General features: G+C 35.1%; 1 protein-coding gene across 2 annotated transcripts in view; it reads right to left on the bottom strand.

Moving 5' to 3' along the window:
- Positions 1-22,036, bottom strand: part of SS18 (SS18 subunit of BAF chromatin remodeling complex) — a 95,308-nt gene that overhangs the window by 35,824 nt on the left and 37,448 nt on the right. For both annotated transcript variants that reach the window (XM_080821775.1, XM_080821776.1), the window contains exons 4-5: positions 18,063-18,216; positions 14,232-14,453 (exon numbers count right to left, since the gene is read on the bottom strand). In XM_080821775.1, coding sequence (XP_080677901.1) covers positions 14,232-14,453; positions 18,063-18,216 — 376 coding nt within the window. The remainder of the gene's footprint in view (positions 1-14,231; positions 14,454-18,062; positions 18,217-22,036) is intronic.

Genomic DNA, 22,036 nt, shown 5'->3' with positions numbered 1-22,036 from the left:
ACTAAAACTTTACAGGTAAAAAAATTTAATTTAAGGTTTATAAGCATCAAGAATCTTACCTAGAGTTGCACAGCTAGTAAATGATGACAACTTTACAGTCATACTCTTAACCACTATGTGTATCTCCTCTCCGAAGTCAAATCCTACCTCTCCCATGTAATATCTCCCAGGATTAACAGTTCTATGTAACATTACTTACAATATACTATCAATAATATATACATATATATGTGTGTGTATATATACACACACTATAATATATAGTGATAACAATGCTACTATACAAATAATATACTAATATAGTATATAATACATACTAACATATTATAAAAATCCTAAAATGCAAGAAATTTCATCATCCCATCTATATCTATAAGAATTGGACTATGAAACTGCCTAATACCCTCCAAGCCTAATTTCCAATTCATATTTCACCATCTACTCTTATTTTACTACTGTTCCTTAAAATTTTAATCTCAAACTAAAGCATTTTTAGCTCTCATTTGAAGGTATTACCAACAGTTTATTTGCAAGAAAAAAAAAACAACCCTCGGGATGCCTGGGTGGCTCAGTTGGCTAAGCAGCTGCCTTCGGCTCGGGTCATGGTCCCAGGGTCCTGGGATCGAGTCCCATATCGGGCTCCTTGCTCGGCAGGGAGCCTGCTTCTCCCTCTGCCTCTGCCTGCCTCTCTGTCTGCCTGTGCTCACTCTCTCCGACCAATAAATAAATAAAATCTTAAAAAAAAAAACAAAAAACAACCCTCTATTCTAGAAAACACAATCTGTTAACCCACTATCTGTTGAATAGCCTTTTAAAATGAAAAGGACTGGGGCACCTGAAGGGCTCAGTCGGTTAAACATCTGCCTTCAGCTCAGGTCATGATCCTAGAGTTACAGGATGAGTCCCTAGTTAGGCTTCACGCTCAACAGGGAGCCTGCTTCTCCCTCTCCCTCTGCCCCTCCCCACTCATGCTCTCTCTCTCTCTCAAATAAATAAACAAAATCTTTAAAAAAATAAAATAAGGGAGGCCTGGGTGGCTCAGTCAGTTAAGTATCTGCTTTCAGATGATCCCAGGGTCCTGGGATTGAGCCCACATCAGGCTCCTTGCTCAGCAGGGAGCACACACACACTCTCTCTCTCTCTCTGACAAATAAATAAAATACTTAAAAATAAATTAAAATTTAAAAAATTTAATTAAAAAAGTTAAATGAAATAAAATGAATAGGACTTTTTACTTACCTAAAATGTACATCTGTCCTCATCAAGAGTTTTCAGTAGTTCACAGTAAGGCATTTAGATAAAATATCGAGGATAGAAGAACAGCCAAGTAACTAAGAAAATCCCAGAAACTTATGGGGCGCTTGGGTGGCTCAGTGGGTTAAAGCCTCTGCCTTCGGCTCAGGTCATGATCTCAGGGTTCTGGGATTGAGCCCCACATCGGGCTCTCTGCTCAGCAGAAAGCCTGCTTCCTCCTCTCTCTCTCTCTCTCTCTGCCTGCCTCTCTGCCTACTTGTGATCTCTGTCAAATAAATAAATAAAATCTTTAAAAAAGAAAATCCCAGAAACTTAGTAAAGTCACTGTAACTAATGCAAACTTAGCTGAGTTTCCTAGTAGCCAATGAAAAAAACCAGAAGCATGGTAGTAAAAAGGACAGTTCATTAAGAGATACAAACTTCTTCATAACATGAAATTCCTAGACAAAATTTCATTTAAAGGGATGCCTGGGTGCCTCAGCCAGTTAAGCATCTGCCTTCAGCTCAGCTCATGATCCCAGGGTCCAGGGATCGAGCCCCCCACCAGGCTCCCTGCTTGATGGGAAGTCTGCTTCTCCTTCCCCCACTCCCCCTGCTTGTATTCCCTCTCTTGCTATCTCCCTCTCTCTCTGTCAAATAAATAAATAAAATCTTGAAAAATAAATTCATTTAAGTATTAAGAAGTAATAGAACATACTAATACCAATAACTTTTGTTGTTGTTTCTTTAGTAACACAAACTATCTTTATATATAGTTTCTTACACTAACCATTTCTTAAAGCTGTGATTTTCAGCCTTGAGTGATTCTGTCCCTAGGAGACATTTTAGCCAAGTCTAAAGACATTTTTGGTGGTCACAACTGGTATGAGCGGTGGTGCTACTGCCACCTAGTGGGTTCCAGGCAGATACACTGCCAAATACCGAACGAGGCTCAGGACAGGCCCCCACAACAAATTATGCAGCTCAAAATGTCAACAATGTTGAGTCAAGAAATCCTGGAGTCTCAAGAGCATAATTTTAAATCATAGGCATCTCTACAAACTAGTCTGAGAATGAGATTATATATTTAGCTTTCTGGTGACTGAAAATTAGAAAAGGGATATACTGTTGCTTAATAAATTCTGAAAAATAAAAGATTGAGCACTTCCTTAGAGTGAGGCTTCTTACATAGTTTCAACTATACTGTGTAGTAAAATTAACTTAAAAACAAAGTCACTGCTAAATATCTATTGTAGTTGACTGAAAGGAACTCCAAAAGCCCAAGTAGAAAGCCATGGAGATAGGCTACATTAGAACACATGGCTTAGTGTCACAAAGCTGGAAGAGATTGTCCTGCCCATAATAATCCTGAGGGAATGGAAATTATATAAGCATGACTTAGAATATCTGTTAAAATTTAATTTCTAAAATTTGCCCGTAGAGATTCTGTTTAGCAGGTATGGGATGGGGCACACAAATGTTTTTTAACAACTACCCCAGATGATTCCGATCCACAGTCTCAGGACTACACACTGAAATAGAGTTCTAAGAGAAAGAAAAACCAATCATCCACTTTATCATAAAAGAAGCTAGATTATGGTTCATATAAAATGTTTAAGTTAGAATAGGTCTGCATCCCATAGGGTACTTAAGATGTTAGCTATAAAATAAATCCTAAGGGGTTTGTGTTATAAATGTATCAAAACTCATCAAATGATATATTTAAGATCTACCCACTTCATTGTATGTAAATGTTACCTAAAGAAAAAAATATTTTATTTTTTTAAAGATTTTATTTATTTATTTGATAGAGATCACAAGTAGGCAGAGAGGCAGGCAGAGAGAGAGGGGGCAAGCAGGCCCCCTGCTGAGCAGAGAGCCCGATGCGGGGCTCAATCCCAGAACCCCAGGATCACAACCCAAGCTGAAGGCAGAGGCTTTAACCTGCTGAGCCACCCAGGTGCCCCCCCCAAAAATTTTTTTTTAATTTTTTAACCTTTTTTTTTTAAGATTTTATTTATTCATTTGACAGACAGGGATCACAAGTAGGCAGAGAGGCAGGCAGAGAGAGAGGAAGGGAAGCAGGCTCCCTGCTGAGCAGAGAGCCCGATGCGGGGCTCGATCCCAGGACCCTGGGATCATGACTTGAGCCGAAGGCAGTTGCTTAATGACTGAGCCACCCAGGTACCCCCCCCAAAATATTTTAAAAAATAAAACTTTAGAATGTTAAGCCCTAATGACAGGCAGACTAAGGTGCTAATGGGTAAAGTATACTAATATCTGCAAATTACTGAGATGCATTTTGAAAAATATGATGCATTGATGGATTAGTAGATGGAAAGATTTTTTTTTTTTTAAAGATTTTATTTACTTACTGGATAGAGAGAGAGAGCATGCACACACAAGCAGGGAAAGTGGCAGGCAGAGGGAGAAGGAGAAGCAAGCTCCCCGGAGCAAGGAGCCCAATGGGGGGCTCAATCACAGGACCCTGTGCTCATGACCTGAGCTGAGGGCAAACGTTTAACTGAACCACTTAGGTGTCCCCCAGACAGATAATAGACAAATCCAGTAAAATACTAACTGTAGAACAAAGGTGGCAACCATACAGGTACAATCCTTCAAGTTTCCTGCATGTTTGAATTTTACATAATAAAGTATTGGGAGAAAATTTAAAAATTAATCCTAGAAGTATAAAGAATTCTCAAAACTCAACAGTAAAAAAAACAATCCAACTAGAAAATGGGCAAAAGACAAGAAGAGACATTTCACTGAAGAGGATATACAGATGGCAAATAAGCACACAAAAAGATGTTCAGCGTCAGGAGCCATTAGGGAAATGCAAATTAAGACCACAGTGATTTATCACTATACATTTAGAACAGCTAAGATTAAACAAAGTGTATTGACAATACCAAATGTTGACAAGGATCTGAAGAAAGCAGATCTCTCATACATTGCTGGTGAGAACGTACAATGGTACAGACACTTTAGTAATCTGTTTGGCCCCTCGAATCAATAAATCTTTAAAAAAATGCATCATAATGAAATTGAGTTTATAATCTATTGAAGAAATTCATCTGAATTTTGTCCCCTAAACCCAAAAGATTTTTGTAAAACTGATGATCATCTGTTTTATTTGACAGTAACTGACAGTTCTTTCTTTGGTTCATTCCTGGAATGACAGTTGATAGATGACAAAGCATAGAGAATAATGCTAGTTTTCTAATTTGTTATGGCATGAGGAAATCTAGCTAATCTATCAGTCAACAAATAGGACAAATACAGAAGGGAACAAGACACAGTTCCTGACTTCATAGAACTTAGAGTCTAGGGAAAAATAATTAAATGGGTATTATAAATAATTATGTAACTACAAGTACTCAAACCTTTGCTACAAAGACCCTAAGTACAGCCTACTTACTATACTTAAGGACTGCAGTTTGTCTGCAGAGTAACTTAAAACTTACAATGTAAGATTGGAAGTGACTTTTATTTTAGGCTTTATTCTTTTCAGTATTTTCCAGATATTTCATATTAAATATTAGTTATTTTTATAACCAGAAAACTGTCATCATTGGGGAAGATAAACCTTGAAAAATTCATCTAATATGGCAATGATCAAATTATAATCAAAATATCTAACCTGAACTATAACATAATGACTGTGTAAACCTAAAACTGTAACTAACAGAAACCTGCAATATTAGCAATATTACATAGATTTAGCAACTTTAACAGTGAAGAGAAAGGAGTATACGCACAATTCTCAGACATTCAAATCCACTAGAAACCAAGCATGATATTTCCATGGAATATAATATTTGAAATAATTTCTTCATTTGTAAATTTTCTAGGTTGTATTTGAAAGGCGAAAAATAGTATTATAGTGTTTTTTTCATATTGTTTTTGAAGTTTTACTGTATTGATTAAATTGGAACTCCTGAACCTGAGTGGGGGCTTTGGATCATGCGCAGAAGGACTACACATTAGAGACTAAGATTAGTAACTTGGACAATCAATCAGATCTCCATAATGTACTGCCAATGTAAACTCTGAACACTGAGGCTCAAGTGAACTTTCCTGGCTGATCATCACACACTGGGACCAGGAGAGCATCCTGACTCCCATGAAGAGACAAACCACTTCTGGTACCTCTTCTGGACTTTTCTCTGTGCACTTCCTCCCTTGGCTGATGTATCCTTTCACTGTAATAAATCGTAACTGTGAGTATAACAGTTTTCAGTGAGTTCTGTGAGCCTTTCCAATAAATTACTGACTCTGAGGGCGCTTTTGGGAACCTTAGAACTTGCAATTGGTGTCAGAAGTGAGGCCAATCTTAGGAACCATTCCCTGTAACTTTGCAGTTGGCTGAATTTTCGGAACTAGCATTTTTTTCTACAGCTTGGCCAACTGTCATTTTCCTTTCTAAGTATGGATCAGATTCCAGCATTTTGTCCTTTGTACTTTCAATGTTATGAAACGTCTCCAAGAATTTCCATATGAAGTATTTTGCTGGTCTTTCTCTGGGACATCTTCATTCTTTTCATCACAACCAGTTTTCTCATGTTATGTCAGTGAGTTCACCTTCACTAAGCACCTGCAGAGCACATCTAGAGTCTCTCAAACGGCAGCAGTGTCAACATCCCCCAGTCAGCAATTTCTTCTCTAACTTTATTTACAAAGGATTTGGATTTCATTTCCAGCAGTATTACTTCTCATTTCCCTGCTACACTTTTATCTTTTGTAAAATATCACATAGGTTTATAACTGGGAGCCAAGGAAGCAACACAATTACGTACTCTGCCCTGTGTGCATAAATGATAGATACACAGCGGCCAATCACTGACAATATCTAAAAGTAACATGAATAGTCACTGATGACGATAGTCATCTGTTATTCATGCAGTGACTCACGTAAGGACTCACAGTTCATATACCATAACTAAAATTTTACCATGTCCTTAGGGAAAAGGTGTCATTTAGATAAACTGTGGTAACTGAAATTCATGCATACCAAGACTGTACAAATGAGGCCTGCCTATATTTCCATGGGATGTGTCTTCTCACCCATGGGATAAAGATAATAATAGTACTACTACTCAAAGATGTTGTGAGGATTAAACTAAAGAAGACACATACTTTATCACAGTACCTGGCACTAACTAAATATTAGTTCATATTTCTGATATGCACCCTCAACAACAAGTACTGCTACTTGTGTTATACTTATAATACGCTTAAGTTAACCAAAATCAAATCGGTTCCTTTACTGTAAGACTTTTCAGATGTTTTAATACACCAGTAAGCATGCTGAGTCCTCCGAAGTATTTTATCAATAATTATTACGTTAAGTCTATCTGGACCATAATTTAACAAATGTTGAATGAAAGGCCTGACATAATTAATAACTAACTATACTTTTCCACGGAAGTAGCATTACCATTTCAGAATCCTACTAGTAGAATAAGCCATTCTAAAAAGTTAAATTCCTATTCTCCTAAAACGTAAAAATGTTTTCACATATACGAAATAAAGGACAGCCTTAATCCAAAAAGAACTCCTTCAAATTTCTAATAAACAGACAAACCACAGAAAACAGAACACAAACAGGCAGTTCACAGAAAAAATGCAAATGACTAATGCTATGGTCTGAATATCTGTGTCTCTCAGACATTTTAAGTATTTATATATTTTACCTAGCAATTTCATTTCCAAAATTTATTCTACAAGGTTCTTGTGTAAGTACTCCAATATATATACAAAAATGTTTGTCCCACAGCTATATACAAAAGAATTAAACTTGACCATTCTCTCATAACACACACAAAGACAAACTCAAAATGGATCAAAGACCTCAATGTGAGACAGGAATCCATCAGAATCCTAGAGGAGAACACAGGCAATAACCTCTTCGACATCAGCCATAGCAACTTCTTTCAAGACATGTCTCCAAGGCAAGGGAAACAAAAGCAAAAACGAACTTTTGGGACTTCACAAAGATAAAAAGCTTCTGCACAGCAAAGGAAACAGTCAACAAAACCAAGAGGTAACCCTCAGAATGGGAGAAGATATTTGCAAATGACACCACAGATAAAGGGCTGGTATCCCAGATCGATAAAGAACTTCTCAAACTGAACACCCCAAAAACAAATAATCAGTCAAAAAATGGGCAGAACTTGTGAACATTTTTCAAAAGAAGACATACAAATGGCTAACAGACACATAGAAAAATGTTCATTATCATTAGCCATCAGGGAAATGCAAATCAAAACCACACTGAGATACCACCTTACACCAGTAAGAATGTCAAAAATTGACAAGGCAAGAAACAACAAGGGTTGAAGAGGTTGTGGAGAAAGGGGAACCCTCCTACACTGTTGGGAATGGAAGCTGGTACAGCCACTTTGGAAAACAGTGTGGAGGTTCCTCCAAAAAATTAAAAATAGAGCTATCGTATGACCCAGCAATTGCTCCTACTGGGTATTTTCCACAAAGATACAGATGTAGTGAAAAAAGGGCCACATGCACCCCAATGTTAATAGCAGCAATGTCCACAATAGCCAAACTATACAAAAAGCCAAGATGCCCTTCAACAGACGAATGAATAAGGAAGATGTGGTCCATATACACAATGGAATATTACTCAGCCATGAGAAAGGATGAATACCCAATTTTTCCATCAACATGGATGGGACTGGAGGAGATTATGCTGAGTGAAATAAGTCAAGCAGAAAAAGTCAATTATCATATGGGTTCACTTATTTGTGGAACATAAGGAATAGCTTTGAGGACATTAGGAGAAGGAAGGGAAAAATGAAGGGGGGGTTATGGAACACTGGGTGTTATACACAAACAATGAATCATGGAGCACTACATCAAAAACTAAAGATCACTGTATGGTGAATAACGTAAAAAAAAAAAAAGTATGTCCCAGAAGTAATTATATTAATAAAAGACTAGAAGCATTATCAAAAGGGGATATAGTTTTGTTAAATAAATTATGCTAGATCCATATAATGAATGCTATTTTTAAAATGAGGTAGATCCATAAATATTGAAAACAAAGAGGCACAAGGAAAGACACTACTACAATATACATACACAAGTAAGTGGTAGGCTTTTCTCAAGCACATCTACTTGGTACAGCTATTACCAGACAATAATCCACTGTACAGGGGTGCCTGGGTGGCTCAGTGGGTTAAGCCTCTGCCTTTGGCTCAGGTCATGATCTCAGGGTCCTGGGATCAAGCCCTGCATTGGACTCTCTGCTTGGCAGGGAGCCTGCTTCCCCCCAACCACCCGCCTGCCTCTCTGCCTACTTGTGATCTCTCTCACTCTCTCTGTCAAATAAATAAATGAAATCTTTAAAAAAAAATTCCATGTATAATAAGATGATAAATATAACATTCCTGGCTATGATAATATATACTTTTTGCCCTTCATATTTTTTTGCCCTCCATATTTACATAATAAATGTACTGAAAGAAAAAGTTCCCATTATTCTAATATCAAGCCTCCAGATCAGACCATTATCATTTGCAATTTATTACCTAAATGAATCAGGACTTTCTTAATACTAGTCAAACAAAACTAAAACCAGAAACAAAGTTAATGTGCTTAAAAGAGACAACAAATGACAAACTATCTCAAACTATTTTGTTATTTAAAAAAGGGTTTTTTATTCTGACCAAATAACTTCATATAAATTATGCAAACAATTACTGAATTAGGGTTTTAAGCTGCATCTTTTCACTTAACCTTACTTATTATTAAGTAATTTACTCAAAGGTCTCACATATAATAATCTATAGGGCTAAGATCTGGAACCAAGTCTGAAGAATTATACACATTGAACTTGTGAAATACATGTTTTAACACAAATACAGTAATTTGTGAAAACTCCTTATGTTTGAATATGTAATTAGTAAAATGATGTTAAATGAGAAAAGCTATAATCTTTAATGCCTAGGAATAAAAAAATATGCCGATTCTATCAAATGTGACTATTGGTCATTTTCAGAAAGCCTTGCTATTTTAATTTGACTTTTAATACTCTAATGAATATACTGTTGCTTATTAAAGAAGTATATTTAAGTTACTAACTCTGTCTTTCCAGATTACTACATGATATTTGACTTTAATTCCTATTCACTGAAGAAACAGATTTTGTATGCTTACCATCAGACATTATTTTAGGCACTAGAACAAAATACTGTGAACAGTAAAGATAAACTTCCTCCTTTTTTTTTTTTTTTGGTAATTCTAATGAATTCAAGTATTGAATTCTAGTGAAGTTTATGCTGTACATAGGAGTAAGCAGATCCAATTATATAAGACAATGGTGATTCATTTTTAACAGCCCTGAACTTTTACCTAAATAACAGGAAAGCTTATGTTGGATTGACAATTTACAAGATTTTGCCAGCAGTATAAGAAACAAATTAAAAACTTCCTAAACTGGGGCGCCTGGGTGGCTCAGTGGGTTGAAGCCTCTGCCTTCAGCTCAGGTCATGATCCCAGGGTCCTGGGATCAAGCCCCACATCGGGCCCTCTGCTCAGCAGGGAGCCTACTTCCCACTCTCTCTCTCTGCCTGCCTCTCTGCCTACTTGTGATCTCTGTCAAATAAACAAATAAAAATCTTTAAAAAACAAAACAAAAAAAACTTCCTAAACCTTTCATTTTATCTGGAAGCAGCACACCCTCTAAAAGAACACAGAGAAAAGTACTATTCTACAATAATAAATCCAGTTGCTAAATTTACAAATATTTCCATCTTCTCAAGTCATAGATACATATAAACCTACAAATCAACTAGAAGTGGGCACCAATTATAATACCACTGTCATATATTCATTTTTTAAGCTCAAAAAAAAGTAACTGTTGAATTTTTTTTTAAATAATCATGAACACAGTAATATATAATTAACAAATTTAACGGGGTCAACTTTTTGTGCAGTTTTTTGAAAAGATATATTTTGTTTGGTAGGTCTGCGAGTTTTTGTTATAATAGTCTTTGCACCGATTTGGTTTAATTTTTCAGTAAAACTCAAAAGCTAAAAACAACTTTTAAAGAACTAATAAGGCTCAAAAGAGTCCACAATTTCATTCCTAGAAATGATATTTGTATTTTTTTTTTAAGATTATTTATTTATTTATTTATTTGACAGACAGAGATCACAAGCAGGCAGAGAAGCAGGCAGAGAGAGAGGAAGGGAAGCAGGTTCCCTGCTGAGCAGAGAGCCTGATACGGGGCTCAATCCCAGGACCCCAGGATCATGACCTGAGCCGAAGGCAGAGGCTTTAACCCACTGAGCCACCCAGGCGCCCCCATACTTGTATTTTAATACTAGTATACAATGTGCCTTATTATATTGGAGCTAACAGTATCAATTAACAGACTATTTCTCTTTGCTCTCTGAAACAATCAAAATGAACAATTATAAATATATATCTATCCTTTGGATTAATTTCAATCAGACTCCTAAATTACAATAAGATTTTTCAATTACAATTTTATAAAATTAAATTTCTAAAATTACAATTTTCAATTTCAAATTACAATGACAAATTACTTTTCCCCCCTTAATTTCATTTGCAAAGCTGAGACAGAAAAAAGGGAACAGGGAGAGGGTAAAAAGAAAGCCACTTTAAAACTTTCTTTCAAATTGTAGAATAAATGAAGTGTTTTGTTTAAAAAACTACTACCACATCATCAGTTAAAGCTCCCAAATATGTTAAATAGTTAGTAACTATTAATATAATAATTAAATAATTGCCTTTTAATCATTCCTTTTTAAAACAAAATTAAAATTCTCTGGATTACTCCTTTTCTATTTTTCCTGTCACTTGACAGAAAGAAGTTTAGTGTAAGAAATCCCACAAATGTTTCTTTTCCTTGACTAATTAACCCCTTTATTAAAAAATCGTAAGTAGCTTTAACAATTTTTCTAGTATCTCTTGATACAGAGATACGTATATAGAAATATAGCCAAAATATTTCAATAGCCAAATATTTCAATACTTTGATTTTAACTCAAAGAACAGCTAATAATATCTCAACAAACATTAAGAAAAACTTTCGAAAGTCAAAATGTTTCTGTTCATAGAATTTGAGTGTTTCCTAAGCATTTCTCAAGGAAGGACTATTTAAAGCGTGGTCTCCTCTGATTTACTTCCACCTATATAACAAAACAGAAGATTCTGTTTATTTATTTTATTTTGGGGGAGAGGGGCGGAGAGAAAGAGAAAGAGAGAGAGAGAGAGAGAGGATCTTAAGCAGACTCCCTGCTGAGCACAGAGCCTAAGAACAGAAAACTTTTAATGTAAAACATGAGCTTATTTTTAAAGCTATCTAAGAAAATATTTTTCTAAGATTTATTTTATTTATTTGAGAGCGAGAAAGCACGCATAAAGGTTTGAAGCAGAGAGAAATGCGAGCAGACTCTGTGCTGAGGGCAGAGTCCAGTAGGGGAAGAGGGGGGAATGCCTCGATCTTACAACCCTGATATCAGACCTGAGCTGAAACCAAGAGTCAGAGGCTAAAAAGCTCAACAAACTGGGCTATTCAGGTGCCCCCAAGAGAGTGTTTTACATGAAGTGACTATTAAAACTTTAAATAAAACTCATATTAAAAAAATTTTTTTGGGGGGCGCCTGGGTGGCTCAGTGGGTTAAAGCCTCTGCCTTCAGCTCAGGTCATGATCTCAGGGTCCTGGGATCGAGCCCCACGTCGGGCTCTCTGCTCAGCAGGGAGCCTGCTTCCCTTCCTCTCTCTCTCTGCCTGCCTCTGCCTATTTGTGATCTCTGTCAAATAAATAAAATCTTTAAAAAAAAATTTTTTTTTCATCCAATAGATATCATATAATTAAAATATCTTTACAAGAACTCACAGGATTAAAACAGTAAGTACTGCTACAACCTCATAAAACTTTCTTTTTTGGCAACTAATTTTCTTTGGTGTTCTTAATATATTAAATACCAAAATTTAACTGCAAAGTTTATTTGTCCTGAAGAGATTTTTTAAATACTGAAAAGTTCCCCACTGATTTCCAGCCTATTCTTTCTTGAAAAGTAACTTTCATTTCTTTAAATCAGATCCCTACACAAAAAAGTTTATATAGAAAATGACTATTAAGAAATTCAGATTATGCAAACAAAGCAGAAAGTGCTATATTATAGTAAAAGGAAAAATTGTACATTAGTAATACAAATAAAAAATGTGATATTTTTAAAAATAGTAAGTTTAGAACAAAATATTCCTATAAACAACCTCAGTTCCTTTCTCCAAAAAATTACTGTTTTCTACATATACATTGCCACATGCATAATTTTTGGTTCTTCAAATCTTATGATGTCGTATGGACCCATTCTACAGCAACATACATTCTTGTGCACACCCTAATCTCCATGATAGTTTCTAAGTAGTGTGCCCTCATTACTGTAGTTGCTGTGAGAATTATTACCAATTTTCTTGCTATCTCTCCTTTTAACCAAACTCTATAGAGAAATATCTGGGCTCCCTTCTGACCTGGCACTGACTGGATCTTGCTGTTATTTTGAAACTTTAATTGCCTTAATTAAAAAAAAAACTATCATGGGCACTAAACAACTTTGAGGGAAAAAAATGGAGCAAGCACCAGTTTTGTGAATCTACATTGACAATTTTCTACTGTCTCTTTGTTTTCAGTGCATTTCATCAAAATTACAAAAAAATCTGTATTACTCTTTAAGCATTAGAAAATAAAATTTTATCATAAATAATTATCAACAGATTAACCTTAACTACCTTCCTCTGGGTGCACTTTAGTTGTTTTTCAAAATCGAAATCCAGAAAATTTTGTTGCATTAACCTCACATTTTGTAATTGAAATAGCTTTAGGCTGGCAATATGCCAACTGTTTTAAAGGGCAATTAGCAGAACAGAGCGCCACTTACTGGTTTTTAGTTATTATTCACGAGAATACTTAAAGAAGAAACATGACAATAATTTCATTCTCTGAGATTGGTAATAAACTTTAATAGACTTCACCCCATTCTAAGAATAGAAGAATACAGCAGCATCTCCACTGAATACTCTAAAAAACAAATTACGTTAAAATTACCTCTTAATGCTGAAATACAACATCAGAAAATTCATAAAAATCAAGGGAAATTCATAAAAATTAATATATCCTTAATAAGTAAAATAAACCATAGAGTAAAGGTTTTTTAAGGGGCTGAACTTGCAAAGATGAAATTATTATTTTCTCAACTTTCTTGCTCTAAACCAAATGTTTGGTTATTCATTTATTAGCTTAAAAACAATTTTTCTTAAATAAACACCCAAGAATCTTAAACTGTCCAAAAGACATAAAGATAAATAAGCTTTAAGAGCTTAATTAAGCAAACTTCTAAATGTAAAAATAAAAAATTATTTTAAGCTAGTTTCAAACTCAATGTTCCTTTTTTATGGATATGATTATGGCTCGCTTCAAACTTCTAATTTCATGAATCAGCTACCAACTTGAAAAAAAAAGATTTTCTTTTCAAAAGCTAACACAGCATTCCAGTTAAAAATGACATCAGGGGATGGAGCACCTGGGTGGCTCAGTTGGTTAAATGTCTGTCTTTGGCTCAGATCAGGATCTCAGGGTCCCAAGATCAGGCAGAGGCCGGCTCCGGCTGAGCTGGAAGTCTGCCTGCTCCTCCCCCCTTATCGTGCTTTCCCAAATAAATAAAATATTCTTTAAAAAAATGAATGACATCAGGGGCACCTGAGTGGCTCAGTCATTTAAGTGTCTGACTTCAGCTGCGTTCATGATCTCAGTGTCCTGGGATCAAGCCCTGCCTGAAGCCCCACTTCGAACCCCGTGTGTGGGACTCTCTGCCCAACGGGGAGTCTGCTTGTCCCTCTGCCCCTCCCTCTGTTCATGCTCACTCTCAATCTCTCAAATAAATAAAATCTTTTATGAAAAAAGAAAAAAACCTTTAAAAAAAAGAATGACATCAAGCTTATTTACCTTGGTTTGGCTGCATATTCATATTTGGTCTGGGGCCATAGCTTCCTATTGGTTGCCCTTGACTCATCGTCATCTGATTCTGTACTGGCATGCTCTGTGATGATGGCACAGAATGGTTGTAACCTCCCATGGATCCATGGCTACTTGAAGGCATGTTCATGGAACTGTTTGTCATATTGAGTTGATTGGGTCCAGGTCCCTGAATAGGCATATGGTTAGGCCCTTTGAAGAAAAGTGGTCAGAATCAAATACGAAAGTTAATGGTCTATTAAACTTTGGTCTATTAAAAAAGTACTTTAAAAGCTTTTAATCTTTTTGCATACCATAATAATAATACTAAACAATAACCTGAGTACTTAATCAATAGCAAACAAAGTAAATGCTTTATATGAATGATAGCAAATATTGTGAAGTAGATGCTATTCCCATTTTATAGATTTAAGAAACTGATGCTGTCAGAAGCCAGCAACATTCTGGGGGAAAAAAAGCAATGATAAAGGAATAGCTTTATAAGAGAGCAAAACATATAAAGGAGAAGTAATTAAAAGTATACAGTATTGTGCTCGCTTTGGCAACACATATACTAAAATTGGAACGATACAGAGAAGATTAGCATGGCCCCTGCGCAAGGATGACACGCAAATTTGTGAAGCGTTCCATATTTTAAAAAAAAAAAAAGCATACAGTATTAGCACATAAATGAATTAACAGATTAATGGGCCCAGAGTAGAGTCTAAAAACACACCCAAATTTCTAATTTTGTAAGAGTGGTGAAATTAAGTATCAGTAGGCAAAAGAAAGACAATTCAATAAGTAGTGTGACCACTGAGTGGCCATCTGGAAAACGGTCTACCACTTTCCTTCTACCTAAAATAGTTCCAGATGAATAAAAAAATTAAACACTACAAAAGAAAAAAGAAAAAGGAAAACAAGTCTTAAAGGGGAATTTCAAAAAGGAGAACTTTTTAAAATGATCTTGAAGCAGAAGGGTCTTCTTACATGCCAGAAAACCCAGAGCCCTAAAAGGCTGCTAAACTAGACTACATAAAAATAAAAAATTAAATATGACCAAACCAGACCAAATGAAAACAATATAGTAATAATAAAAAGTGGGAAAAAATTATTAACAAGACCTATCATGGACTGAACTAATTATTTAACATATAAAATAAGTAAAAGACCACCAGCAATAAAAGAAATGGCAAGGGACATGAATAATCAGTTCATACAAAAACTACCAAAGGGACATGAACATGAGAGGACTGCTTGCTTCACTTATAATAAAAAGGCCAATTAAAACCATGAGACCCTTTTTTCATCTTTCAGATTCCAAAGACCCAAAGTTTTGATCTATGAAGAAAAGTAATTTCAGATACTGTTGAGGTATATAAGTATACAAATAAGTACTATTTTTATGTAGAGCAATTTGGCAATAACTACCACATTTTAAAATGCATATACCTTTAACCCAACAACTGCAGTTCTATAAATATAAGGCCTTTGTGTGTACACATGCATGAATGCAAAACTGTGTGTGTTTATTTACTAATTTACTTTTATTTTATAAGCACATTCACAAAGCATAATTTTTAATATCAGAAGACTAGAAATAACCTGTATTTCCATCATAAGGAACTGTTCAAATAAATGAGGGGCATCCATGAGAAAGAATGAAATACAGTCACCAAAAGCATGAGGCAGCTCTTCATGTATTGAGTGGTCTCTCCAAAATGGTCTCTAAGATCTATCTTTAAGAAGGAAAAATATCATATATAATACTACATGATGTATGTTACCACTTGTGTTTTTTTTTTTTTTAAGAATAAGACAAAAGAAAAAAGAGTGTTATGCATATGTTCTGGATACAGAGAATATCTCTTGAAGGATAACTAGAACTGATGACTCTCTGGAACAAAGTATCTGGAGGCAGAGGCTATATACCCTTTGGTACCTTTTGACTTTGGTACCAGAGGTTTATTATTGTCTAATTTTTTTTAATCTGTTAAATGTTTTTAAAAAGGAACATGAAATTGTGGTTATTTGACCAAGATCAAGGAGCACACAAGTACCTCTGTAACTTAGATTAGAAAATATTAAAACAAAACTTAAATAGGTTATTAAAAGCCTAGATACAAATTCATGTGCATACAAAAGTTGGCAAAGCTCTATGAAGGAGTGTATTAAATAAAGGAAACAAAGTAACTGGACTTCAATTTCTCCTACACCTAACTAGAACTCTTTATATTAGAGAATTGTTTTGGAAGCTCTACAGTGTTCTAGACAACGCAGGTCATCACTAGTTGAAAATCTCTGGTTTATAAAGAATATAACTATTCCAGATGGCTGTATACAAAAACCCAAATGCCATGTTAACAATAATTACATTGCCATTCAAGTGCTTCTCTGACCTTAAGCTTTAATGCTACACAGAGAAGTTAAGTCAAAATTCTAATTAACAGTACCACCATAAAAAGTCACAAAACTCTTAACTTGCTAACATGCACTAGCACTACCCTTCTGGTTCAAAAAACAACAGGTCCTGATGAGTTAAATGCGAATTCAGCAAGAAGCATCCTCCTGACTACAACATAACAAGTAGTTAATCTTTATTCCCAGCCCCACACAGGGTGTGGGTTTGAGGGGGTGGCCACAGATTATGGCAAGCCTCAAAAAGAAATAAGACAGCCACCAAAACAACGCCAACCTCCTACAAATCACACATCAATCTTCTATGAATGAGACTACCTGGCTTCATTTGCTCCGTGCTCTCCTTTACCTCATTTCCTATACCCATTGTCTCTGCACTTGATCTTAGCCAAAAGGCCGAGAAGCGATATATACCCATTGTCTCTGGACACCAATGTTACCATCCAACACAAACAGCTAAGACAACACTATCCTAAGGATGCTAATTACTAATTTTAAAAAATGAACTGCATTGTTATTCTAATTTATTTTCATTATTCCTATTTGTATAATACTTCCTTTTAGTTAATGAAAATAGCCTTTGTTTTTAGAAAGTACAAATATTCTCATATTAAATGCAGAAAACAATCCACCAAAAATTATGGGTATGGGTTGTAACTATTGTTACAAAAACAAAATAGTTTAAAGATACTTTTCAGATTAAAAATTCAAACCAGCAAAAGGTAACTAATTAAGCATCCAATGACCTAGAAGATATTCTAAGCAACTCCAAACTTAAAATGGATTAGTAAAGAGACTATCTCATTATATAAAACATCTGACATTATTTTTCTTCTTTTAAATCTGTTTTAATATCAATTTGCATATATATATTATGCTATAAGCATATGTATTCATAAAAATCTACACTCAGCTTCAATAGTATCAATGAGGAAATACTAAATATATTAGCATTTTACAGATTTTTTTTCTTTTCCCCACGTGTTTTTTCCAGCAATACTATTTCTGGGACCAGTAAATTTTTAAGTAAATACAAAACCCAAGGAAATGTTATAGTACCTTTATAATCTATAAAGAAATTTTAATTCTTAAGTCATGGCACAATGCCTTTTTTTCCAAAAAGCTTCTAAAGCCAGCTGTATTGCATAGTTTCAGACAGACTAAATTTAGCCAGTTCTGTTCATCAGAGGAATGCTGTGTGTCAGCTACATCAAAGCCCAAGGGCAGCCTGATAAACACTGAATACAGGTCACGTAGCTCTGTAGCTAACAAACTCTAAGAGAGCTTGTACTCGGGGGCATTCAAAGCAGTTTTGTCATCAACAATCTAGTATCCCTTGAGCCCCCATGTCGTTTCAGTTGCTAAGCAACTCTGGTGTTAATGTCTTAGAGGAGAAAAACTTACCAGGCATCTGGCCGTTCATCTGGTTCTGCATGTGTGGTGCAGGAGGACCCCCACCTACCATTCCATCTGAAGGCATGTTGTGAGAGCGTGGAGGTGGGGGAGGGCCACTCTGATTCATCCCTCCAGGACCCATAGGCATATTCTGTGTGGGTGGCTGAAAGAAGACAGTTTAGTAAAACAAGAGAAACAGACTAATATATTAAAGATGCATATAACAGTTGCATATATTATTAAACTGAATAGAAATAAAAACACAAATGCATTTCAACTTATTCTAATGCATTTTAATCATGGACTAATTATTTACGTCAAGTTTAATATGCCCTCAAAACTTATCTTAGTATGAAGATATCATCTGACTGCCTCAAACCAAAAGAACACCACCAATTAAACTATATTTTACTTTAAAAATTCTCAGTAGTAAAAATAAATTCTTTAACATCCTATACAAATATTCACATTTATCTATATATAAGGATTTTTAATGTGTCCACTGTAGTTAAATTATGTTTCAAAACTTGAGTCTCCTTTCATTATTAATATATTTAGATATATTTACTATTAATATTGGATTTACCTGGAAAGATGCAATAACAAAAAACTATAAAAGGACCAGAAGCCCCAAAACGTGATATACTTTGTAATACAGTTCGAGCGGGAAATAAAGTAATTTTGGCAAGGGAATGTTTTAAACCACGAAGACTCAGTTCAGTCCAACATTTTTGTGCCGACGACTCCTATAGATCAGAAACATTACTGATGGCCTCCAAGGGTACAGAGACAGCTGCCTCAAAAGGATGCCTTTGGCAAATTTCCTAATGAAAGTGTGAAGAAAATCACTGACTAACCTTGAGAGTTCACAAAAGGGCGAAAGGAAAAACACAGATACAGGGTGGCCTGCAACACCTGGCTCCCTTCTTAGGGGTATTTTGGTGAAGAAAGCAAATGGTTAGTTGCTTTCCAAATCCCCATTTTTAAGTCTTAGAGGAGAAGGAGCTATATTCCTTACACATCTATTTCTGCCTTTTTCCTCTATTTCTCCACGTTCTGAAAACATAACATCTACTCCTATAACTTTAGTCATTCTCTTCCTCCCACATTTTTACATGCCTAGTTAGCTAGCATTTCTGTACCATCCAGATTTTGTGAACACAATCCTCTCTGGCACCCTTAACAGATAAACACTGTCTTTTAACCATCACATCTGAATACTCAAATCCCAACCATTTAATAATCACTAACATTTACACAAATAACCAAGTTCTATTCTAATAGCAACCACTTAAAATTCATAGTCTTAGAGCACCTGAGTGGCTTAGTTGGTTAAATGTCTGCCTTTGGCTCAGGTCATGAACCCAGGGTCCCAGGATTGAGCCCCATGCTGGGTTCCCTGCTCAGCAGTGAGTCTGCTTCTCCCTCTCCCTCTGCTTCTCCCCACTACTCATGTTCACTCTCTTTAATACATAAATAATAAAATCTTAAAAATAAATAAAATTAAAAATTAAAAATAAATAAATAAATAAAATTCATAGTCTTGGTTTCTTCACTACTAAATCCAGAAAATAATTGCTCTTTTATTAAATATTTCCTCTTTAATTCTCATTTTAAGGTTTTTATCCACTTTGGATTCTCTAAACAGTTAATGACTGTTCAGTTTTTAAAAAGAAATTACCAAACATCAACTTCCTGTCACATATCTTACTGTGAAGTGATGCTTTACTATCCTTGAAACACAGCTGACTGTGACCCTCTCGTTTGAAAATAAAAATCCTTCTATATTCTTGTCCAAATTTTCTGCTGAAAATTTATGTTCTCACTCTCAAAAGATACCAGTTTCTTCATTTCCTTGTGATGTACTTAATGAAACATCAGTATTCATGACTCCCATCATAATAGAGTAGCTTGTATCAAACTAACCCTCCTCCTGATAAAAGTTATAAAATCTGGACAAATGTAAAAGCTATTTGAAGACACTAAAGAGCAATATAGGCAAGAGAAGCAGGAGGGGTACAACTCTTAAGAGAAGGGAAGCACCAAAGATCAGCTCCACAATCACCTTTGCTTCATCCTTGACTTTGCTATATAAGAGGAAAAGAGAGCCCAAGCAGAAGTGGCAGCACTACTGGACTGAGAAGAAGAGTTCTGGGCTATCAGAAAGGTAGAAACAAAAGAACAAAGTCCCAGAGTGGAAGAACCACAAAAAAGACAGTAATTCAAGAAAACTAGCATAAAACAGCAGTTAAGAGACTAAAGAGCTGAGTGGAGTATTTCAGCTTCTGCCCAATGCTGGAGAAACAAAGACTGGAGTATAATCTCTACCAAGCCAGAAAGGCCTTCAAAAATAACTCTAGCTCTCTGTTGAGACTTCAGAAGGACTCTCCTTAGATTAAGGTCAAAATGGAAATATCAGCCCTAACAAATCTTAGAGTCAACATTCAACATTCAAGGTAATCTAGTACTTCACCTTCCAAAGGAAAACTTAACTCTCTTTGGAGGAAAATAACACCAAGTAGAGCCTCTACAATTGTTCATTCATAAGTCCAGCATTTGATGAAAAATTACAAAGCATTCTAAAAAAATAAGAATGAACAGCCAACACTCATTAGGATGACTATAATAATTTAAGAAAGGAAAAAAAACTACAAAAAAGTAACAAGGGCTGGCAAGAATGTGGGGAAAATGGAACTCTTATACATGCTGGCAGGATTATAAGGCGTGCAGCCACTTTGGAAAACAATTTGGCAGTTCCTCAAAAAGTTAAACATAGAATTACCATATGACAGAGCAATTCCACTTCTAGTATAGACCCAAGAGAACTGAAGACAAGCATTCACACAAAACTTACACACAAATGCTCACAGTAGTATTAACCATCATAGCCAAAAAATAGAAAAAATTCAGAATGTCCATCAACTGATGAATAAACAAAAATATTCTACAACAGAATATTATTCAGTCATCAAATGAAATGAAGTACTGATAAATACAATACAGATTAATCTTTTCTTTTTAAAGATTTTATTTATTCGTGAGAGAGAGAGAGTAAACACGCACAAGCAAGGGGATGGGGCAGAGGAAGAGGGAGAAGCAGGCTCCTCACTGAGCAGGGAGCCCAACATGGGGCTCAATCCCAGGACCCTGAGATCATGACCCAAGCAAAAGGCAGATACTTAACCAACTGAACCACCCAGGTGCCCCAACAGTTCCCAATTCTATTATGAGGTCACCAAACTCTGATACCAAAACCTAACAAGCACATTATTAGAAAGAAATCTACAAGCCAAACTTTCTCATGAACATAGACACAAAAACACTAAACAAAATTTTAGCAAACTGAATCCAGACTATATTAAAAAGATGAGGCATTCTATAACCATACAACCAAAGATGTTAATTCTAAGAATGAGAACTAGTATAACTTTTGGAAAGCAATCACTGTAATTCACCAAACTACCAAAATAAAACCCACATAATATCTCAATATATAAAGGAAAAGTATTTGACAAAATTTAACACCTACTCATTATACAAACGTTTAAAAATTTAGAGATAAATCCTTAATCTAATAAACAACTTATAAAAAATTTACAGCTAATAACATCTTACTGATAAAATATTGGACTCTTTTTCCTTGATTTCAGGAATAAGACAAGAATATCCATTAACACCATATCTATTCATCATAATAAATAAACCCATAGACAAATCAATAGTATTAAGAATGGAAATAAAGCACAAAAGTTAAAAAAAAAATGAAGACTGGAAAACACACATAATTGTCATTATTCACATATGACATGATTACACAGAAAACCAAGAGAATCTATAAAAAATTATTTGAATAAGGTAACTGGATAGAAGATTAATACATAAAAATCAACTGTATTTCTATATATTTTCAAACAATAACTAAAAAATGAACTTTTAAAAATAATAGTATATATAATAGCATAAAAAATGAGTAACTAGAAATA

The sequence above is a fragment of the Martes martes genome (assembly GCF_963455335.1).
Source record: "Martes martes genome assembly, chromosome: 13".
Classification (NCBI taxonomy): domain Eukaryota; kingdom Metazoa; phylum Chordata; class Mammalia; order Carnivora; family Mustelidae; genus Martes; species Martes martes.
Note: the sequence above shows the minus strand (reverse complement) of the source record. Positions and strands in the feature narration are given on the sequence as shown.